The sequence below is a fragment of the Lutra lutra genome, chromosome 6, assembly GCF_902655055.1.
Source record: "Lutra lutra chromosome 6, mLutLut1.2, whole genome shotgun sequence".
Classification (NCBI taxonomy): domain Eukaryota; kingdom Metazoa; phylum Chordata; class Mammalia; order Carnivora; family Mustelidae; genus Lutra; species Lutra lutra.
The window spans coordinates 89,702,567-89,722,911 of NC_062283.1; the positions used below are offsets into that span (position 1 = coordinate 89,702,567).

General features: G+C 39.0%; 1 protein-coding gene across 5 annotated transcripts in view; it reads right to left on the reverse strand.

Annotated features, from left to right (window-relative positions):
• NHSL1 (NHS like 1) overlaps positions 1-20,345 on the reverse strand; it is a 249,826-nt gene that overhangs the window by 46,180 nt on the left and 183,301 nt on the right. For all 5 annotated transcript variants that reach the window (XM_047732101.1, XM_047732102.1, XM_047732106.1 and 2 more), the window contains exon 3: positions 7,946-8,073. In XM_047732101.1, coding sequence (XP_047588057.1) covers positions 7,946-8,073 — 128 coding nt within the window. The remainder of the gene's footprint in view (positions 1-7,945; positions 8,074-20,345) is intronic.

Consider the following 20,345-nt stretch of genomic DNA (forward strand, 5'->3'; position numbering starts at 1 on the left):
TTTTAGTATTTGTCTTGTAATGAGCTGTTAGATTATGTTTCTTAACATTCCACTTATGACTTCCAATGACAATATTTGTGAGTGAGACTGGCCAGTTGATTTTCTGCTTTGTGTAGTCTTTGTCAGGTTTGGTGGCCTCAGAGTTAAGCTAATTCATTAAAAAAAAAAAAAAAAATCACACCATATTCTTTTTCTTTGCTCTGCGAAAGTTTCAAGCATTGGATTTACTTACTTTTTTTTTTTTTTTTAAGATTTTATTTATTTATTTGACAGAGAGGCAGGCAGAGAGAGAGGAAGGGAAGCAGGCTCCCTGCTGAGCAGAGAGCCCGATGTGGGACTCGATCCCAGGACCCTGAGATCATGACCTGAGCTGAAGACAGCGGCTTAACCCACTGAGCCACCCAGGTGCCTGGATTTACTTACTCTTTAAAAGCTTTAATAGAACCTTCTCTACGAAACCATCCAAGCTTGGTGCTTTTCACAACTTGGTCCTTTTTTTTTTTTTTTTTTAAATGGACTTCATTTTTCTACCCAGCTTTATCAAGATACAATCAACATATAACATTGTGTAAGTTTAAGGTATACAATGTGATAATTTGATATATATGTATAGACTGCAAAATGATTGCCACAATAAGATTAGTAAATCCATCTACTACCTAACATAATTATCTTAATTATCTTTTTTTTTCCCGATCAATCCCATCTGAATTTTTTATAAAATTTCTCTATTTTTAAAAATAGAAATCAGTCTGTTAAAATACTCCCTTTCTAGAAGTTCTACAGTTAGATTGGATACATTATGTAAATTTGAAAATCAGTTTCATCTAACAAAAGATGGTATATATAAATTTTGTTATAAATACATAATCACAAAGTGCTCTGCTTCAAAAATATGTTGGTGACTTCCTAAGAACTATGCAATAAAAGCTAACTCCTTCATTTAGCATGGCCCTCCTGTGATCCCACCTCAATCTCCCTCCACCACTATCCGAGTAAACACTCTTGGTGAACTCAACACAAAGAGCTAATCCATCTCTCTCCTGCCTTGGTCCTTCACAACCTCACTTCCAACATGCCCCTACCACCCACTCTCAGAAACATGCCCTCAACTTAATCATTACATAATGTCAGATATGAGGTCTTAGTAGTGGTTCAATCACTGGTAATTCTATAGAATTTACTTATGGTGTGAGAATAAAAAAAAAAAAATCAAGAAAGTTCTCAACATTTTTCACTTAAGCATCTAGTGGAATAGAGTTATGGTTTACCGAGCTGGGGAAAACTATGAGAGGAGCAGGTAGGGTTGGGAGAATCACATGCTAGGATTTGAGAAATCTGAAATACCCATAAGACATTTAGGTGGAAATGGATAATAAGCAGAAAAATGCATGAGTCTGGACTAGCAATAGAAATTTAGGAAACTTCAGTGCATGGAACTTAAGGTCATGGGACTCAGTGAAATCACCCAAGGAGTGAGCGGGTTTCAGAGAAGGAGAATTACACCAAGGTTCAGACACATGGAAAAGCATCCAATAAATGACTGAGAAGCAATGGATCATGAGCAATGAGGAAAACCAGAGTGTGTGGTCTCCTGAAAGCCAAGCACAGAAAGTATTTTAAGAAGAAAAGAATAGTAAACTATGTCAAAGGCTGCTGAGAGGTTGAATCAGAGGAAGGCTGAGAACTCACTATTAGATCTGGCAAGGTAGACATGATGATTAGACTTAACAAGAGTAATTTCAGTAGCATGGTGGGGATAAAAGCTTATTTGGAGGGGGTTCAAAGGAGACTGTGAGAAAAGGCGGTGTTGATAGCAAGTCTAGACAGTTCCTTGGAGAAGTTCTTTAAAAGAAGAACTGGAAAACATGGCAGACTTTGGAGGGGGATGAAAGGTCAAAGGAGGGTTCCATCAAGATGAAAGAAAACATAGCATGTTCAAATAATGATGGTTATGATGCAACAGAGAAAGAAAACTCATTAGGTAAAAGGAAGAGGGGTCAACTGCAGTTATGAAGTCCTTGAGAAGTTGGCCTTAATCATTCCACTGAAAAACGACCGAGTCTTCACTACATGCCAAACCCAAATTTAGGCACTTGGGATACAACAGTGTAGAAAGAAGCAAGGACTATTCACCCATTACAGTGGCAGGAAAGGGTGAGTAGATGGTGGAACAGATGCAAGCAGTTCAATAGGTCTGATTGTGAAAGGATGTACCTTTGGACTGTGTGCACCCCACCCCCCTGCCCCCACCCAGTGTAGTAAATATCAAAGACAGTTAAGTATCTGAGAGTAAAGTAGAGAACATGGTGTTTGGAGATTTGAGAAGAAGATGTGAAATATAATTTGGTAGAGTGGAAGAATGAATGATGAGCTGATATGGTAGGACTGCTGCCACTTTAGGTTCGAGGTCAGGAATTTACAGTACAGCTAGCTTATAGACGCTGGTGTTTTCCTCTAGTCTTGTTCAGCTAACTAGGCTTTAGTACAGAGCAGGGGTAAAGCTGCACTAAACTAGGGGACAGGTTTCTGTAGGAAACTGGCAGAAGGGGAGAGGGGCCAGCAGAGTTCAAAGTGTATGCAAAGAAGAGAATATAAGTGTGGGCCATGAAATCTAAGCAGGGGAAGATGACTGACAACATGAAGAGGGTAGGGTCAGTGGAAGAGAATTTCTCAAGGGTCACATAATTTTTGAAATGGGATTCAAGAAAGGGAGGAAGGGAGGGAGGGAGGGAGGAAGAAATGACATTCTAGAGGGATCAAGCTGGAAAGACAGTAAATGAAATTATCCTTGACTCTTCTTTTTCTTATAATTTCAGGAAATGCTATAGGATGCACTTTTAAAATAAAGCTAGAATCAGGGTACCTGGGTGGCTCAGATGGTTAAGCATCGCCTTCAGCTCAGGTCATGATCTCAAGGTCCTGAGATCAAGTCCTAGTTTGGCTCCCTCCCTTTTCCCATTTTTCCTCTCTCTCAGATGAATAAATAAAATCTTAAATAAAATAAAATAAAATAGTACCACTGCCACCCTGGGCCCAGCCCACATCATCTATATCTTTGCCAGGATTACTGCAATGGCCTAGGGACTTGTCTCTCTACTTCCAACTTCAACTCTCCACAGTCTTACCGCCATATAGTAGCTTTATATTAAATAGTAAATCAGATCATACTACTTTCCGCCTCAGTTCCTCCAGGACCTCCCCATCTCACGTAGGAACAACAAATCCAAAGTTCTCACCATGCCCAATCCAGCCACTCTGGTGGTATCTGGCTATTTCCCCCAGAGGATAACCATATTATTGTCTCCAGGCCTTTGCACTTACTATCTCTTCTTCCCAAAGACAGTCACATGCGGTGTTCCTACACTTCATTCTGAGGTCTACTCTAATGACACCCTCAGAGAGCTCTTCTTGGACACTCTAAAAATAGCACACTATCTAAAAATAGCAGCCCTGTCACTCTAAAACTCTACTTACTACTGTTGTATTTTTCTTCATAACATGTATCACCACTCTGTGTTCTAGTTCGCTTACTGATGTTTTCCCTTCGATGACAGGGACTTCGTCTTTTTCACTTGATGGGTCGGCAGAACCTACAAAGGAGCTTGCCTTGTTGGAGATGCTGCATAAGTATTCGTTGAGTCAATGAATGAATGAGAGCAGCGTTTTAAAAAGATCCACTTCCCACTTTCTAGATATGGAAATGAATGCCTGGAAGGCCCAAGTGATACATCCGAAGAAAGCCAACAAGTGGCAAAGCTAAGACGTGAAATGTGTCTCCAAGCTCCCAGGATACCACCCTCTCTTAATTTCACCTCTTAGAATCTCCCTTTCTTGCCATTGACACAGCCACTCTTTTGCTCTAGTCCTCGGTATGACTTGCCAACTGCAACAGCCCTATGACTCTTCCCCCTGCATATCCTTATCCTCTCCCTAACCCTCCCCCACCTCCCCACTGCCAAGCCAGAAGAATTTCTCTTTCACATGCTACTATATGACAAACACTTCCTGCAGCAGGTAATATGTAAAAACCTTTTTTATTCTGTCTATTCCCTACCAGAGAGCTGTAACTTCCGTGAGGCAAGTACAGATACCTTACTAATCATTGCCTTTTGCAGTATCTGGTATATGTCATATATTTTTAAGAAACATTTATTGCATCAGCTGCTCTACTCCACGGAATGCTCTCCAAGATTTCTGCCTGGATCACTCTTTTCATCCCAATCACCTCTTTGCTCAGGAAGACTTGCCCTTTTCATTTGTAACGGCAACCTCCCCTCTGTCTCTTTCTGCTTTATTTTCCTCCAGAGTGTCTATCATGTTCTAATACAGCATCACTGCTAATTTACTCGTGTCTCACTGTCAGATCAACCACTATTAAGGGCAAGGATTTCTTCTGCTTGCTTCACTGTTACGTCTCCGGCACCTAGAATAGTCCCTGGCACACAGGACCTGAGTAATAGTTAACTTGAAAATGAATTGTAAGTCTGTGCTTAAAGTAGTTATGTTCAGGAACACACTGAGGAGGGATAAAGGAATATGTCCCAGTGACGACCAATGATGGCTGTGCCACGTAGAGACTTCTGTGCATCATTGTGATTTGGTGAGCAGTGAGGGGAGGGACAGAGAGATTTTTAATAAGGACTCCTGATTCAGAGTATGTACTTAGTACTGACTGTTCTGGAAATAACTGTTGAATGAATGAGCCAGCAACATAGCCCATCATGCACTAGGCACTATGTGGGGTACACACCAATGAAACCTTCTCCTTCAATGGAAGCTACTTCAGCACTAAGTTGCGGGGTGGGGGGGGGACCCATAGGAAGTGGCAGAAAAAGCACAATGACCTACAAAGGTTAATTTCCACACCAATTTTAGGCTTTTGTGACTGAAAGCAGTACTAGATCTTGTTGACTTATATATAGTTACTTAAAAAAAATTTAAAAAAGCATATGGTCTGGTGCAGAACACTGTAATTAATCCAATAGCTATGAATAAACAAAAAGTGGAGAATGTGCTCCAAGGCCATCAAATTGGATGTGCGACAGTGAGAGGCAAGTGGCATTTTGGATGTTCTGTGGAACCAAGAAGTTATAGAAGTTAAAGCAACACTGAATGATATAGCCTAACTGAGAACGGGATGGGAGGGCAGGAGGGAAGGAAGGAAGTCAATTTTTTTTTTTTTTTGGAAGTCAGTTTGTTAACATGACGGAATAGTTTGTTAGCAGATGTTTAATTAATATATAATCATTCATGATTAATACATTATATAACTTGGTATTTATTTTATTCTGAAAAAATTTCTTAGATTGAGAAGACATTCAGGCCTGATAATTTAAAAAATTCTGAACATACTTCTACATGGTTCTATATATTTAAGAAAAAAAAAGTTCCCTTTAAATATCACTAACAGTATATTCTAAGGATTTCAAAAACACTTTAACCCAAAGGCATATAGCAGTAAAGGAAGGTAAGGTTTAAAAGCAACTATGCGCTTTTATAAACATCCAAGAGTAGGAAGGCTGTGAGTCCAGACACTGTGATGGAGCTTATAACCCAGAGGGGTTTTTCAGGGAGCCTCCGAAACAGTTCACCCTCCCACACACACACACCAGCGAAGGCTCCTCCGCTGCTCCCATGCCTCCATTTTACAGAAGCAGCATTTGGCCCCAAAAAGAGTTCTAAGGTTCCACAGCCAACTCTGGTTTCCGCTCTAGTGGATCCCAGGGCTACCAAGTGACGCTATGGTCCTTCTTACACTTAACAGGATCTGTCATATGTCATGTCCTATCATCTAAAGGATGACATTTATGCATATATTCTTTCCCATATTATCATTATCGGCTGACTCATTTTCAGTGTGACAGGAGCCTTGTGTTCTCAGAGATAAGGATTTTTTACTTTCTCCACATTTGGGAGAGGGCTGCTTAAAGGGGCCCATTGCAATGCACACAGGAATAGAAACTAGTCCACAGACAAGACTTCCCTCAGATGTGAGCATCATCGTAAGTAAACAGCTGTGTGAGAATTTAGAAACTACAATTCCACTTTCCAGAAGGCCTTTGGATGTCGTCTCCATAATGTCAATTTGCCACCAAGGGACTCTACACTCCTGGATATTCACAACTTACATAATCACACTGCACCCAAACCAGCTCTGTCTAATAACTGGGTCCCACTCTAAACTCAATTTTCCTCCTTTTAGCATCAGTAAAAGGTTGAAGTGTATCTGAATAAAGAAAGACAAATCTCACAGGTGGGGAATTTGGGGAGATGCCAGTCAAAAGGGTACAAGCCTTTAGTTGTAAGTTGAACAAGCTCTGGGAATCTAATGTATAGCATGGTGACTACAGTTAATACTACTGTGTTGTGTACTTAAGATCCGAGAAGAGAGTAAAATTTAAGAATTTTCACCACATGCAAAAGAAACGTAACTATGTGAGGTGATAGGCGTGTTAAACACATACATATGTGGCGGCACCTGGGTGGTTCAGTCAGTTAAGCATCTGCCTTCAGCCCAGGTCAGGAGCCCAGGCTCAGTGGGGAGCCTGCTTCTCCCTCTCCCTCTCCCTCTCCCCTGCCCCTGCCACTTGTGCTCTCTTGCTCACACACACTCTCTCTCTCAAATAAATAAATAAAATCTTAAAAAAAAAAAAAATATATATATATATATACACACACACATGTCATATCATCACACTTTAAATACATATAATTATTTTGTCAATTATAATTTGAATAAGCCTGAAAAAAAAATTTAAAATAAGAACAGAAAAAAATCCTGACTACATAATTCATCTTCTAATTTCTATTTTTCTTATTCATGTCAGTGAGAGAAAAATAAAAAGTTTTAAAATTAAAAACCAGATCAATTTTGAAGTAGCTGCTTTTCCTATTAGAGTAAGAGAACTTCTTTGTGTATTTTAAGTCCCAAAGAACTAATGTGTGAAAATATTTTTAAAGGAACAGGAAAAAACATTCTCAACAAGCAAACAAAAAAAACCACCTGGGGTCCCATCATCACCAGAAGACTAAAACATTATGGTAGTACTCTCCCGTTTTCAGTTAACTGTTATCCACCCTTTTCTCTGATGTTATTTATTTGTGGAAAGACAATAAACTTTGAATAATGTTCCCTAAACAGGAACACATTTATATATTGACCTAATTCTGCTGATATTTCTTAAATTAAAAGTGGTTTCTAAACCAAAACATGTCCAAACTCTAAGTCCATAGTACTAAATAAAATGAAAAAAAAAAAGGAAAAAAAAACCCCACAAACATGTAAGTCAAAATCTCCCTACATTTTTATTCTTTCATAGGCTTCTATTACTGAGAAAATATATTTGTCTTAAGTAGTTTGCACTTACCATACGAGATGGCATGAGAAAAAGGACCACGCATTATGAAACAGCATCTCTACAGTGAACTGACGGGTGCCGTAATATTAAAGGGCTCCCTCTATTCAATCTTTCTGAAAAACACTGACCACTTGTGAAACAGTGACATGTGCCTGTTGTACTTCGAGGTGTTTTTTTTTTTTTTAAATATGACTGGGTTCTTAAGTCATATGAAAAACCAAAACAACAAAAATAAAAGACTTTTCATTTTTTTCTATCCAAAAGAGAATATTCAATGATTGTGACCTTTTAATGAGATCCTTGAATCCTGACCTTATTTTTTCAAACAAATTTTAGACTAATTTTAGACTTGCAAAAAAGTTGTAATGATAGCACCGAGAACCCCTTGTGAACCCTTTATCTAGCTTCTTGTATTGTGGATGTGTTACATAATCATGTACCTTTGTCAAAATTAAAAAATTAATTTGGGATAGCATTGTTAACTGAAACCAGATTTTATTCTGATTTCACCAGTTTTTCAACTTAGGTCCTTTTCCTGTTCTGAGACCCAATTCAAGATCCCATGTTGAACTGGGAAGCCTTACCTTTTGATCTGTTTCTTCATCTTCATCCTGATAATCATCACAGAGTTGGCTGGCATTGGCTGCAAAGGTGGGTCCCTGGGAGTAGTACTGAGAACTTCGGTAGCCATCCCGCCTCAGTTTGTCACATTCTACAGAGGGTATAGGCCAGGGAGGGGAGAAAGGGCATTAAAAAAAAGGATTTGTTTACTCCTCTTTCTTTACCTTTTCTAGTAATATTTGCCCTAAGTATAAGATGTCAAAGAAACACTATTAATAATGAAAATGATGATAAAAACAACTAAAAGGGGAGCCTGGGGCTCAGCCAGTGAGGCATCCAGCTCTTTTTTTTATTTTTTCAGTGTTCCAAGATTGTTTATGCACCACACCCAGTGCTCCATGCAATACATGCCCTCCATAATACACACACCAAGCTCAGCCATCCCCCAACCCCCACCCCTCTAAAACCCTCAGTTTGTTTCTCAGAGTCCACAATCTCTCATGGTTTGTTTCCCACTCCGATTTCCCCCAATTCACTTTTCCTTTCCTTGTCTTAATGTCCTCCGCGTGTTACTCCTTATGCTCCACAAGTAAGTGAAACCGTATGATAACTGACTCTCTGCTTGACTTATTTCACTCAGCATAATCTCCTCCAGTCCTGTCCATGTTGATACAAAAGTTGGGTATTCATCCTTACTGATGGAGGCGTAATACTCCATTGGACCATATCTTCTTTATCCAGTTGTCTGCTGAAGGGCATCTTGGCTCTTTCCACAGTTTGGCGATTGTGGCCATTGCTGCTATGAACATTGGGGTACAGATGGCCCTTCTTTTCACTACATCAGTATCTTTGGAGTAAATACCCAGTAGTGCAATTGCAGGGTCATAGGGTAGCTCTATTTTTAATTTCTTAAGGAATCTCCACACTGTTTTCCAAAGTGGTTCCACCAACTTGCATTTCCACCAACAGTGTAAGAGGGTTCCCCTTTCTCCACATCTTCTTCAACACTTGTTTTTACTGTCCTGTTAATTTTGGCCATTCTAACTGGTATAAGGTAGTATCTCAATGTGATTTTGATTTGAATCTCCCTGATATCTAATAAGCATCCAGCTCTTGATTTCAGTTCAGGTCATGATCTCAGGGTCATGAGACTGAGCCCCGCACTGGGCTCCACACTCAGTATGAAGTCTGCTTGAGATCCTTTCCCTCTGCTCCTCCCCCCACTTGTATGCTCTCTAACATACATACATACATACACAAATAAATAAAATCTTTAAAAAAAACCCAAAGAATTACTAAAACACTGATTACACATTATATACCCTGTTCATGTGTTTTAATAGGATTTCCTTTACTTCACAACAGCCCTCTGAATCAGTTTAAAGTAATTAAATTATTTGTTCAGTAATGTTATGCAGATAAGCAATGGACCTCAGAATTTAAACCCAGGGGCTTAATTACTATTATTTTTGATATATAGCAATTGATTATGTAACTCCTCATCAAAAAATACAAGCAATTCTCATGCTATGCTTCTTTCCAAGACTCATCAGCTGGAAGTGACATGAGAAATCATGGGTAACGATGCCCTCATTTTATTTTTAGTTCTCAACTTAACTTTGATGCCAAACAGGCTATAATCATTGAGTGGAATTTAGTAAAAGGCCAGTGGCAGTCGAGACGTCTGCCAGTCTACAGAGAAATGCCTGGCTCCTGGAAGGTAACCAGGAGCATGATGCTCTGCTTCACAGAGGGGCTGGGACCACTGGCTACTTAGAGGCTAGGGACTCCCTTCACGGAGGAACCATTGTGCTAATTACTTGGATCGGTGGGGCAAGTGCAGCAAGAAAAGTATTAATGGTTTTTTAAAGCCCCAGGAGATTTTCTATTACCCAGACAGCACCTTAGGGAAGCATTTGCCTTGCAAAAGGGGTTCACTCACCACAGTGTACCTTTAAATATCCAGCTTTCTGAAGGAGCATGAAATGTGTTCGGTTTTGGAAGTTTCCTCTCTGCACAGCTTCACAAAACCATGCACGTAATGGCACAGAACTAAAGTAGGGCATCTTCAGAGTGCCTTTGTAACACTAGGATCTATGATTCCCCCATAGAGAGGAGATGAACAGTCACTTTAATGAAAGGATAAAAATTCTCCAACCAGCGGGAAAAAAATCCTTACTCTCCTTTGCTACCTCACAGTGGGAGTGAACAGAGTTTCCAATCCAGAACTGCAAATCAGATTTGTAAAAACCTCAGGAAATAGTCATGAGAATCTTTCAGAATGCCAAACTAACTTTAAAAAATGCATGACGTAATCACATGCTAGGTAATTACTTTTACTTCAGTTAGTTAGGGGCTAATTTGTGGGCTCGTCTGTCAACCACTCTTGCGTAAAATGGAAAGATTTTTTTTTTAATTCTGAAATTTCCAGAACACCGTTTATTTTTTAATGAGGATTTGCTCATAATAATCTAACCCTTTCCAGTGAGAAATATTTTCCCATTTCTCCAATATTTACAATTTCTCTAAAAAATTTAAATGTAACAGAATTATACTCTCCTTCTACAGAGAGAGTATTATATAAAGCATGATCAGTAGTTTTCAGTGTTCTGTGAGAAGTTTTGGGATTCTGTAAATATTGATTTGATTTTTAATTACCTTAAAATTGATGGAAAAAATACTCATCTTACATTTCATTAACTTGGGTGCTGCAAGTTAACTTTTCTGTGGTCCTATAAACTATAGTCTCCTAAGGATCCAGGGTGAACCTTGTCTCACAAACCAATAGAAACTGTTACCACTTTAAAAGGAACATACCTCAACATAATATAGGCCATATATGAAAAACCCACAGCTAACATCATACTCAATGGTGAAAAACTGTCAGCTTTTCTTCTAAGACCAGGAACAAGACAAGAATGTCCACTTTTATTCAACATAGTACTGGAAGTCCTTGCCACAGCAATCAGACAAGAAAAAGAAATAAAAAGCATCCAAAATGGTAAAGAAGCAAAATTTCCCCTATTTGCAGAAAACATGGTACTATATACAGAAAGCCTTAAATATTACACCAAAAAACTACTGGAACTGATCAATGAACTAAGTAAAATCACAAGATACAAGATTAATATACAGAAATCTTTAAAACATATCTATACACTAATGAGGAAGTAGCAGAGAGAGAAATTAAGAAAACAATTCCATTTACAGTTGCACCAAAAAAGAATAAAATACCTAGCAATTAACCTTAGTCAAATTCATGAAAGACCTGTACTCTGAAAATAAAACACTGATAAGAGATTGAAGATGACAAAAACAAAGGGGAAGATTCCATGTTCATGAATTAGAAGAACTAATATTGTTTAAAATGTCTACATTACTCAAAGCAATCCACAGATTTAGTTCATTCTCTTTCAAAATACCAATAGCATTTTTCACAGAACAAATAATCCTAAAATTTGCATGGAACTATAAAAGACCCCAAAAAGCCAAAGCTATCTTGAAAAAGAACAACAAAACTGGAAGCATCACAATCCCAGATTTCAAGATCTACGACAAAGCTATAGTAATTAAAACAGAACGGTACTGACACAAAAACAGACATATAGATCAATGTAACAGGATAGACAGTGCAGAAACAAACCGATACTTTTAGGGTCAATTAATCTTTGACAAAGGAGGCAAGTACAATGGGCAAAAAGTCTCTTTAACAAATGGTGCTGGGAAAACTGGACAGGTACATGCAAAAGAATGCAACTGGACCACTTTCTTACACCATATACAAAAACAAACTCAAAATGGATTAAAGACCTAAATGTGAGACCTGAAATCATAAAATTCCTAGAAAAAAATTTCGTTGACATTGGCTATAAAAACATTTTTCTAGATATGTCTCCCCTGGCAAGGGGAAAAAAAATCCAATTACTTTTGAGAGTACACCAAAATAAAAAGCTTTTGCACAGTGAAGGAAACTATCAACAAAACAAAAAGGCAACCTACTAAATGGAAGAAGATGTTTGTAAATGATATAACTGATAAGTCGTTATCCAAAATATATAAAGAATTTATACAATTCAATAAAAACTCCCCCCCCCAAAAACCCCCAAATAATCCAATTTAAATTGGGCAGAGGAAATGCACCGACATTTTTCAAAAGAAGACATAGATAGACAAACACACAGAAAGGTGTTAACATCACTCTCCATCAAGGAAATGCAAATCAAAACTACAATGAGATATTCATACCTGTCAGAATGGCTAAAATCAAAACTCAAGAAACAGTGTTAGTGAGGACATGCAGAAAAGGAACCCTCACACACTGTTAATGGGAATACAAACTGGTGCAGCCACTGTAGAAAACAGTATGGAGGTTCCTCAAAAAACTAAAAATAGAATTACCATATGAGCTACTAATTCTACTACTGAGTATTTACTCAAAGAAAATAAAAACACTAATTTGAAAAGATAAGTGCACCCTTATGTTTACTGCAGGTTTATTTACAACAGACAAATTATGGAAGCAACCCAAGTGTCCATCAAGCAGTGAATGGATAAAGAAATGATGTGTGTGTATAAATGTATAATGGAATATTCATCATAAAAATCTGAAATCTTGCCATTCACAACAACATGGAGAGAGCTACAGAGTATAATGCTAACTGAATAAGTTAGAGAAAGACAAATACTATATGATTTCACTTATATGTGGAATTTTTAAAAAAGATGTATTTATTGGACACAGAGAGAGAGGGAGAGGGCAAGCACAAGCAGGGGGAGCGGCAGGCTGGGGAGAAGCAGTCTCCCACTGAGCAAGAAGGCTGATGTGGGGCTTGATCCCAGGACCCCAGGATCATGATCAGAACCAAAGGCAGATGCTTAACCAACTGAGCCACCCAGGCGCCCCTAATGTGGAATTTATGAAACAAAACAAATGAACAAAGAAACAAAAGACAACAAAAAACCAGACTATATATTCTATATTTAATAGAAAACAAAATGGTAGTTGCCAGAGGGGAGATGGGTTGGGATGGTTAAAACAGATGAAAGAATTAAGAGTACAGTGATTGTGATGAGCACTGAAGGAATGTATAGAATTGTTGAATCATTATATTGTACACTTAAAACTAATAAAACACGGTACGTTAGTTATACTTGAAAGAAGTAGTAAAAAATGAAATGCAGCCAGCCACACATACACACAAAAACAAGAAAAACTGTTACCACTTGTAACTACTCATAAGTCATTGTTTTCAAATACTTGACAAACAAAACACAAAGTGAAAGCCCCTTTTATTTATTTATTAATTTTTTCAAATATTTTATTTTTAAGTAATCTCTACACCTAATGGGGGGATCAAACTCACAAGCCCTAGATCAAGAGTTACTCACTCTACCGAATGAGCCAGCCAGGCCCCTCAAACCAAGGCCCTTTTAAACTAAATCCTTCTGTTGTTCAAATTAATCTTCATCCTTCACTAACCGTCCCTACAAGAAGTAGAAGTTTCAAGTCACACCGTTTTTTTAATTTATTTATTTATTTATTTATTTATTTATTTATTTATTTATTTTTATTTATTTGACAGACAGAGATCACAAGAAGGCAGAGAGGCAGACAGAGAGAGAGGAAGGGAAGCAGGCTCCCCGCTGAGCAGAGAGCCCAACTCGGGGCTCGATCCCAGGACCCTGGGATCATGACCTGAGCCGAAGGCAGAGGCTTTAACCCACTGAGCCATCCAGTTGCCCCAAGTTACACCGTTTTACAATATTGAAAATCTTTTTACATATTGGGAGCACTTATCATGTGAGGTTGTTCCTTGCTAGAAAATATGGAGGGGCTGCTGGGCTGGATCATCTCTAAAAGTGACATTAGTTCTGATGTTGGTAGCAATATTAAAAATAGCTAAAATGACTTGATACATGTTAAATCTTAAAAGACCAGAATGTTGTGGGGGCACCTAGGTGGCTCAGTGGGTTAAAGCCTCTTCCTTCAGCTCAGGTCATGATCTCAGGGTCCTGGGGTAGAGTCCCGCATCGGGCTCTCTGCTCAGCAGGGAGCCTGCTTCCTCCCTTCCCTCTGCCTGCCTCTCTGCTTACTTGTGATCTTTTGTCTGTCAAATAAATAAATAAAATCTTAAAAAAAAAAAAAGACCAGAATGTTGCAAAATTACCCATAAAACTATGAAAAATCTGCCAGTTATCAGAACTTCTACCATTACCTTTTGAGCCTTAGTTTAAAAGACAGTGCCTCTTTTTGCCACCATGAAGCTTGAGCACAGAAATGTTTAAATAGTAGTATGTCCATGAAACAAGATGCTGGGTCTAAGGTGAAACTAGACAGCATACATTTATGGCGGATGACCACTTTTTTGTTCTTATCAAATTTCTGAAATCCAGTAAAGTCATCAAATTCCATCCTCTCTTATCTTACTCCAACTAGGAAAAATCTAGGAAAATCTCCTCTTGTCAAGTTGCAACAGCTCTCAGCTTCTAGAACCATGGCTTTGTTCACTAAATGGAGTTTACTGTCTGGAGAGTGAGAGGTAAGTAGGTGCGAGCCCTCATGAACAGACAAAGACTTTTCCAACACTACCCTGCGAGTAACTGCAAGGCAAAGCATAATTTAAAGCCAGTTATGCCAGCAGCTACAGGCTAGAAACGAGATACTAAATATAACAGAAGATCTATCTTTAACACATACTCCTCTTGCAATAGAAATCTGGAGTAAAACCGAGCTATTGTTCTCATAGTCCTGCTTGGATAAAGGTTCACTGTTCATTGTGTCCTCTGGTTTTCCAACCACAAATTCCCTCCTCTTCCCTTTCATGTCAAACGGTTTTCTTTAGCACAAGAACACTGAGTGAACATTCCTTGGTAGACCAAAGCTTTAAATATAGAAGAAAAAAAAAAAAAAACAAACAATGTCATACCACTGGCTGGTGATCTAACCATCTTCTGAATTTAGCCTGCCTTGGCCTCCAAACCTTCATGCATTTGGCTATTCGTTAGGCTTTTCATATTAATATGTTAGATTAAGACAGTTTAAAGAGTTATTTTCAAAATAATTTTCTCTGCTGGAAATTCTTGATGAATTTCCAATTTCCATGTTTTGCTTTTACATTTATTGAATCAGTCACAATGAGCTAGAATATGCACCAGTTACAAACAGTTCCAAAAACTCCATGACTTAAGAAACTAGAAGAATCTTTGCCGAACATTCTCCTGGCATAAGCAGAACTAGCAGAGGCTCTGCTCACCAGAGGCCCTCGGGGACCGGAAAAGAGGGAAGTACCTGTGCTAACTGATCACATGCAGCACAGTGAGAATGTGGCGCCTCTCACGTGAACTCCCGAAACTTCTGCCAGAAATAACCCCTGGTTACTTGAGTCCTATTTCTTTGGACAAAACAAGCCATATGACCACACCTAACTTCAGAGGGGACAAGAAAGGACCACCCTACCTCATGAGCAAAGGGCAAAATGACAATACTCAAAACTGCTCCGATGACTCTTCCAAATGGACAGGCAACACTGAAACAAAGACTTTCCTGATCCTCAGTAGTCTTACTTAATGTTTACTTCCAATCCCTCTTGAATGAGGTTGAGAGGCTTTTGATGTGGAATCTTCAAGTGCAATGAAAGGCTACTCTCTATGTTGCTGGAACAGGAAGCTAACCATTTGGAGGGACTCCACATGGAGGAGCAGTTGATTGTCTGGAAATCAAGGTGGATAGGCCCCTACTTTCTACCTATGAGGTCTAGGGGACAACATGTTAACCTTGTGGGAAATTCAGATTCTACCTCTGTAAGGCTGGGACATTAGTCCATCTGGGAGGCAGACATGAGACAAATATTTCAACAAATATTTCTGAGTGCTCTGCTCTCTGATGTGAGAGCTGAGGTAGGGATATGCCAGAACTTTGCACAGAAACCTCCACAGGGTGGGTGCTCAGAAAATGGACATGGCTGCCAGGATTTACCACATAAACCAGGAATACCTCGAACTCTTCCACTTGTAAAAGCCAGTGAGCAATTCCATAACAAGATATGCTTGGCTGTACAGTTCTTCAAGATTCTGTAATTTCACCAAGGCTTTGGCTCTACCTTTACCAAAACATTATGAGGCTCTACTTCTTTGCCTAACTATGTACGGCACTGATAGCTGGATTTTCTCCCAATTGCCTGAGCATTTATTTCTTAACTATTTTCAATCCAAAATAGAGCTAAAATATTTGAATTGATCTAACTGAAATATTTACAAAGTTATTATCTAATCAGTTTTACATGACAGGAAGCCTCATACCTATGGATGTCATTATAGTGGTCAAGTATCAGCCAGGCACTTGGTAAATGCATTTAAGGAAAGAGAGGAAAAGGACTGAGGTCCTTTGATCTGATAGTGTTATGGGTTGAATTGTGTCCCCAAAAAAGGCTGGTTGAAGTCCTAATCCCTAGTACCTGTGAATGTGACCTTATTTGGAAACAGGGCTTTTACAGATGTAATCACGTTAAAATGAGGGTATTAAAATGAGGGCCTACCCTACTCCATTATGAGTACTGTCTTTGTAAGAAGAGAAAGCAGAGACCATGGGACCACGTAAGGACACAGGGACATACACACACAGAAAGAAGGAAGCCTTTGAAAGGGGCTGAGATTAGAAGTTATACAGCCACAAGCCAACGAATGCCCAGAACCACCAGAAGCTGGAAGAGCAAAGAGAGATTCTCCCCTACAGGTTGGAGGGAGCATGGTCCTGCTGACATGAGTTTTGGGCATCTAGCCAATAAATTTCTGTTGTTTTCAAAGCCACCCAGTTTGTGGTACTTTGTCATGGCAGGCCCAGGAAATTTACACAGTCTGGAACCAAGAGATGCTAATACGTGGAAGAAACTTAGGAGTGTTGTCAAGGAAATGGGGCGAGAGGGTGGTCACCCTTCAGCAAGAGTGTCAAAGCATCACTGAAAGAAACTAGGGCAGGAACTGGACATTGGGAAATGCCCAATTTGGATACTGAAGAGCAGGCTCTGGGCTTCAGGAACTCATCTCTAACGTCCTGAGTTATTCTCCGTGGTGGGAAAGGCAAGATGGTCACTGCCCTCAGCAGACGGAGCAGTCGCTGTTGTGTAGGAACTGTGATGAGGGCTCCGGACAAACACACCACCGTTCCAAATAAGCACTTCATGCACAGGAAGCCACTTACTCCTCACAATGACCCAAAGCTGTTCCACATTTTAAATATGAAAACTCTGAGAAACAAAAAGAAATTTGCTCCGAGTGACGGGGCCAACAATAAATCCAGGCACTCTGACCCCAGAACTGGTGTTCTTTCCTGAGGTTAACAACTCACAGCTGACAAGAGTGCTGTGATGAGAAACTACCCCCCTCCAATCTTCCCGGGATCACACTTAATGTATAAAAGAACACTAGCCTTTATCTAGCAAATCAATGATTTGGGTTTGGGGATTTAGTGCCCTTAAGCTCTTTCCTAGAAAGGAAAGAGATTCAACTAGCTCTATTATAGTTTTTTCCCTCTACATTTGCATTTTCATTAAAAAAATGAGTATGAAATTAGTCAGTATACGTTTATCTTAAAGAATATTGATATTTAAGGTCTTCAGGACTTAAGATTAGGGAAAGTCTTTTTCCTTAAGGGTAAAGCAGGTCTATAGGTGAAAATACTATGTCTCTCACAGAAATAATGAAAATGTTAGCAGACTCAGATTTTAAGACAGAAAAGAAAATCTTCTGATTCCTTTCTCAAGTTATTTTATAAATTCTTAAATTATATTAATTATACATATTAACACAGCCTGTATATCAGCATTATCACTCCCCAAATCCCACAGATGGCAGCAGCGTAGGTCCTACTGGCCCACAGTGGTGGTGGCCATGTTTACAGGGAGCTCACCTCACTGTGCTACCTCAAGACAGCTTAATCCAAATGCAATCCACCTTTGAGGCTTACCTCAAATCCTCTCTTCCACAAAGCCTTCCCCAGTCACTTCAGCCTTCCATGCTAGCCTGAATTTTTCAATATTGTAAGCCATTCTGCATATTCCTCAGAAACTCTGTCATGCCTTACACAGTACAAAGGTTCAACTGATGTTTTTCATGAAAGCATCGCGAAGAGAAGGAGTGGGAGGTATGGTAGCATCTACTGCCAAGCAGAATCATAGTTAGAAAAAGTCCTTAGTTCCTAAGATAATTCTCTCTCCTTGGGAACTCAGGTATTACGACTACAAGGCAAAGCATCCCCATGCCATATTTATCATTAATTCGCAAATATTCATGAAGCATCTACTGCCTGCCAAGTACTTTGATAGGCATAGAAGTTTCTACAGTGAACAGAAGAAACATTCCTGTCCTCATGGAGCTTGCACTCTAATGACAGCACAGACAACAAACAGAAAAAACAGTAAACTATGTAGCATGTTAGAAGGTCCTAAGGGCTAAGAGAAAAACAGAGCCAATAAAGGAACTGGGAATGGCATTTGGAGCTGGCCTGAGTAGGGATATTTGAGCAATTAAAGTAAGTTCCATCACCCTGAGAAAGAGCTAGAGAAAAGTTTGGGGTGAAAATAGTAGGAAATGCAGCTGGACAGGTAAAGGAGGGACTATGTGGGGCCCTGAAAGTTGTCCCCCCCCATGAAGCTGGGGGACAGCCTCTGGGGACTTGGAGCAGAGAAGTGACATGATCTTATTTGCATTTATCACCTTCTTCTTGCCTAAGATGCTAAGACTCAGCTGAAAACTTCTCAGACACATAAATCCCAAATAAACCACAACAGGAGGTTGGTTTTTTTGTTTTTTGTTTTTTTTTAAGATTTTTTATTTATTTGAGAGAGAGAGAGACCACAAGTAGGCAGAAAGCAGGCAGAGAGAGAGGGGAAAGCAGGCTCTCCACTGAGCAGAGAGCCAGTTACGGAGCTCGATCCCAGGACCCTGAGACCACGACCCGAGCCAAAGGCAGAGATTTAACCACTGAGCCACCCAGGCACCCCCACAACAGGAGTCTGATTGTTACCCACAGGAGGAGAAAGCCAATCACAGTGATGCCAGTAAAAGTACATGGACATTTTTTTTTTTTAATAAGTACATGGACATTTTTAATCACTGACTGGCATAACTTGCCCTAGTTGATTTTTTTTCATATTTATAATTCTGTGAGAGAAAACATACAATAGTGAAAAATTAAATGAATTATAAAAATTCTGAATTATACTCAAAGAAAGAAAATTCTTATCTTCAATATAGGGCTAATAAGTCTGACTTGCTTAAATGAGGAAAAGGAAGAGCTGTGGAAGGAGAAGAGACGCTGAAAGCATAATGGGGTGTTCTACTCCCCAAGAAATGATGTGGTATATGGGGATGCTAAAAGGAAAAAAGTGAGAAGGTGGCTGCCTTGCTAGACTATGTGGAAAACAAGGGAAGGAATGATGAAGGAAAAATTTGAAACAAATGCCGCTCTAGTAAAAACCAGAAGGATCAATTAAGAAGGTTAATTTTGTCATTTTTCAGGTTAATGTTAGTGTGTGCAGGTATGAACTGCTAAGAAAGTTTTGAAACATTCAAATCAAAAGTACAATTTTGGCATTTCACAACAGCAGAGCATTCCAGATACACCATATTTTAAAATCTGAATGTGGTTTCTTCTTAAAAGTATTAAGTCTTTCATAATCCTCCTACTGTAATTCAAGGTCATTGAAATTGGGAGGACTCTACTTCCAAAATTAATTATAAAAATAATGGTCATAAGGCGCTGCTTCAGGGAGAATGTCCTATGATGAACCATAGTCTAAAAAAGTCCTTTTTTCAGATCACTGATTTTTAAAGTCATTACCACTGACACTAAATAAATGCATTATTTTCTAAACTGAAAGCCCTTGGCCATCATTGTTTGATTTGTGTTTAAAGTATTTCGTGGAAACTGAAGTAGAACAGATCTGTGTCTTATGGATTATGATACTCAGGTCTAAAGTTTCTAGAAGATTCAGGTTTTCAAACTTCTATCCCAGTTACTTATCCATCAGATTTATCAACAACAGGGTAAAAGGCCAGTTCTATTATATATCTTTGTCCAGGAATAGAGCATTGAGAACACATAAGGCTATAAACATGTATGCTTAAAAGAGTATCAGTTGTAGTCTAATAGCTGTACTGGGTATTATATAGCTAATCTAATTTGAGCTTTCAAGTAAGTACATAGGAAAAATCTGTTGCACTTAAATATTATGCTTTGTAACCATTAGGGAATTTATTTTCTTAAGATAATTAAACCAAAATGCATTTTAAAACAGAAGGGATTTACCTTCCAGCTCATTAATTTACTGGGTTTGGCAACACTGGAAAAAAAATCATTCTCATACTGTAGTCAGATTCTGCCTTGCCAATCAGGCATATTGGATGTTCCCAAAATACATTTGGATT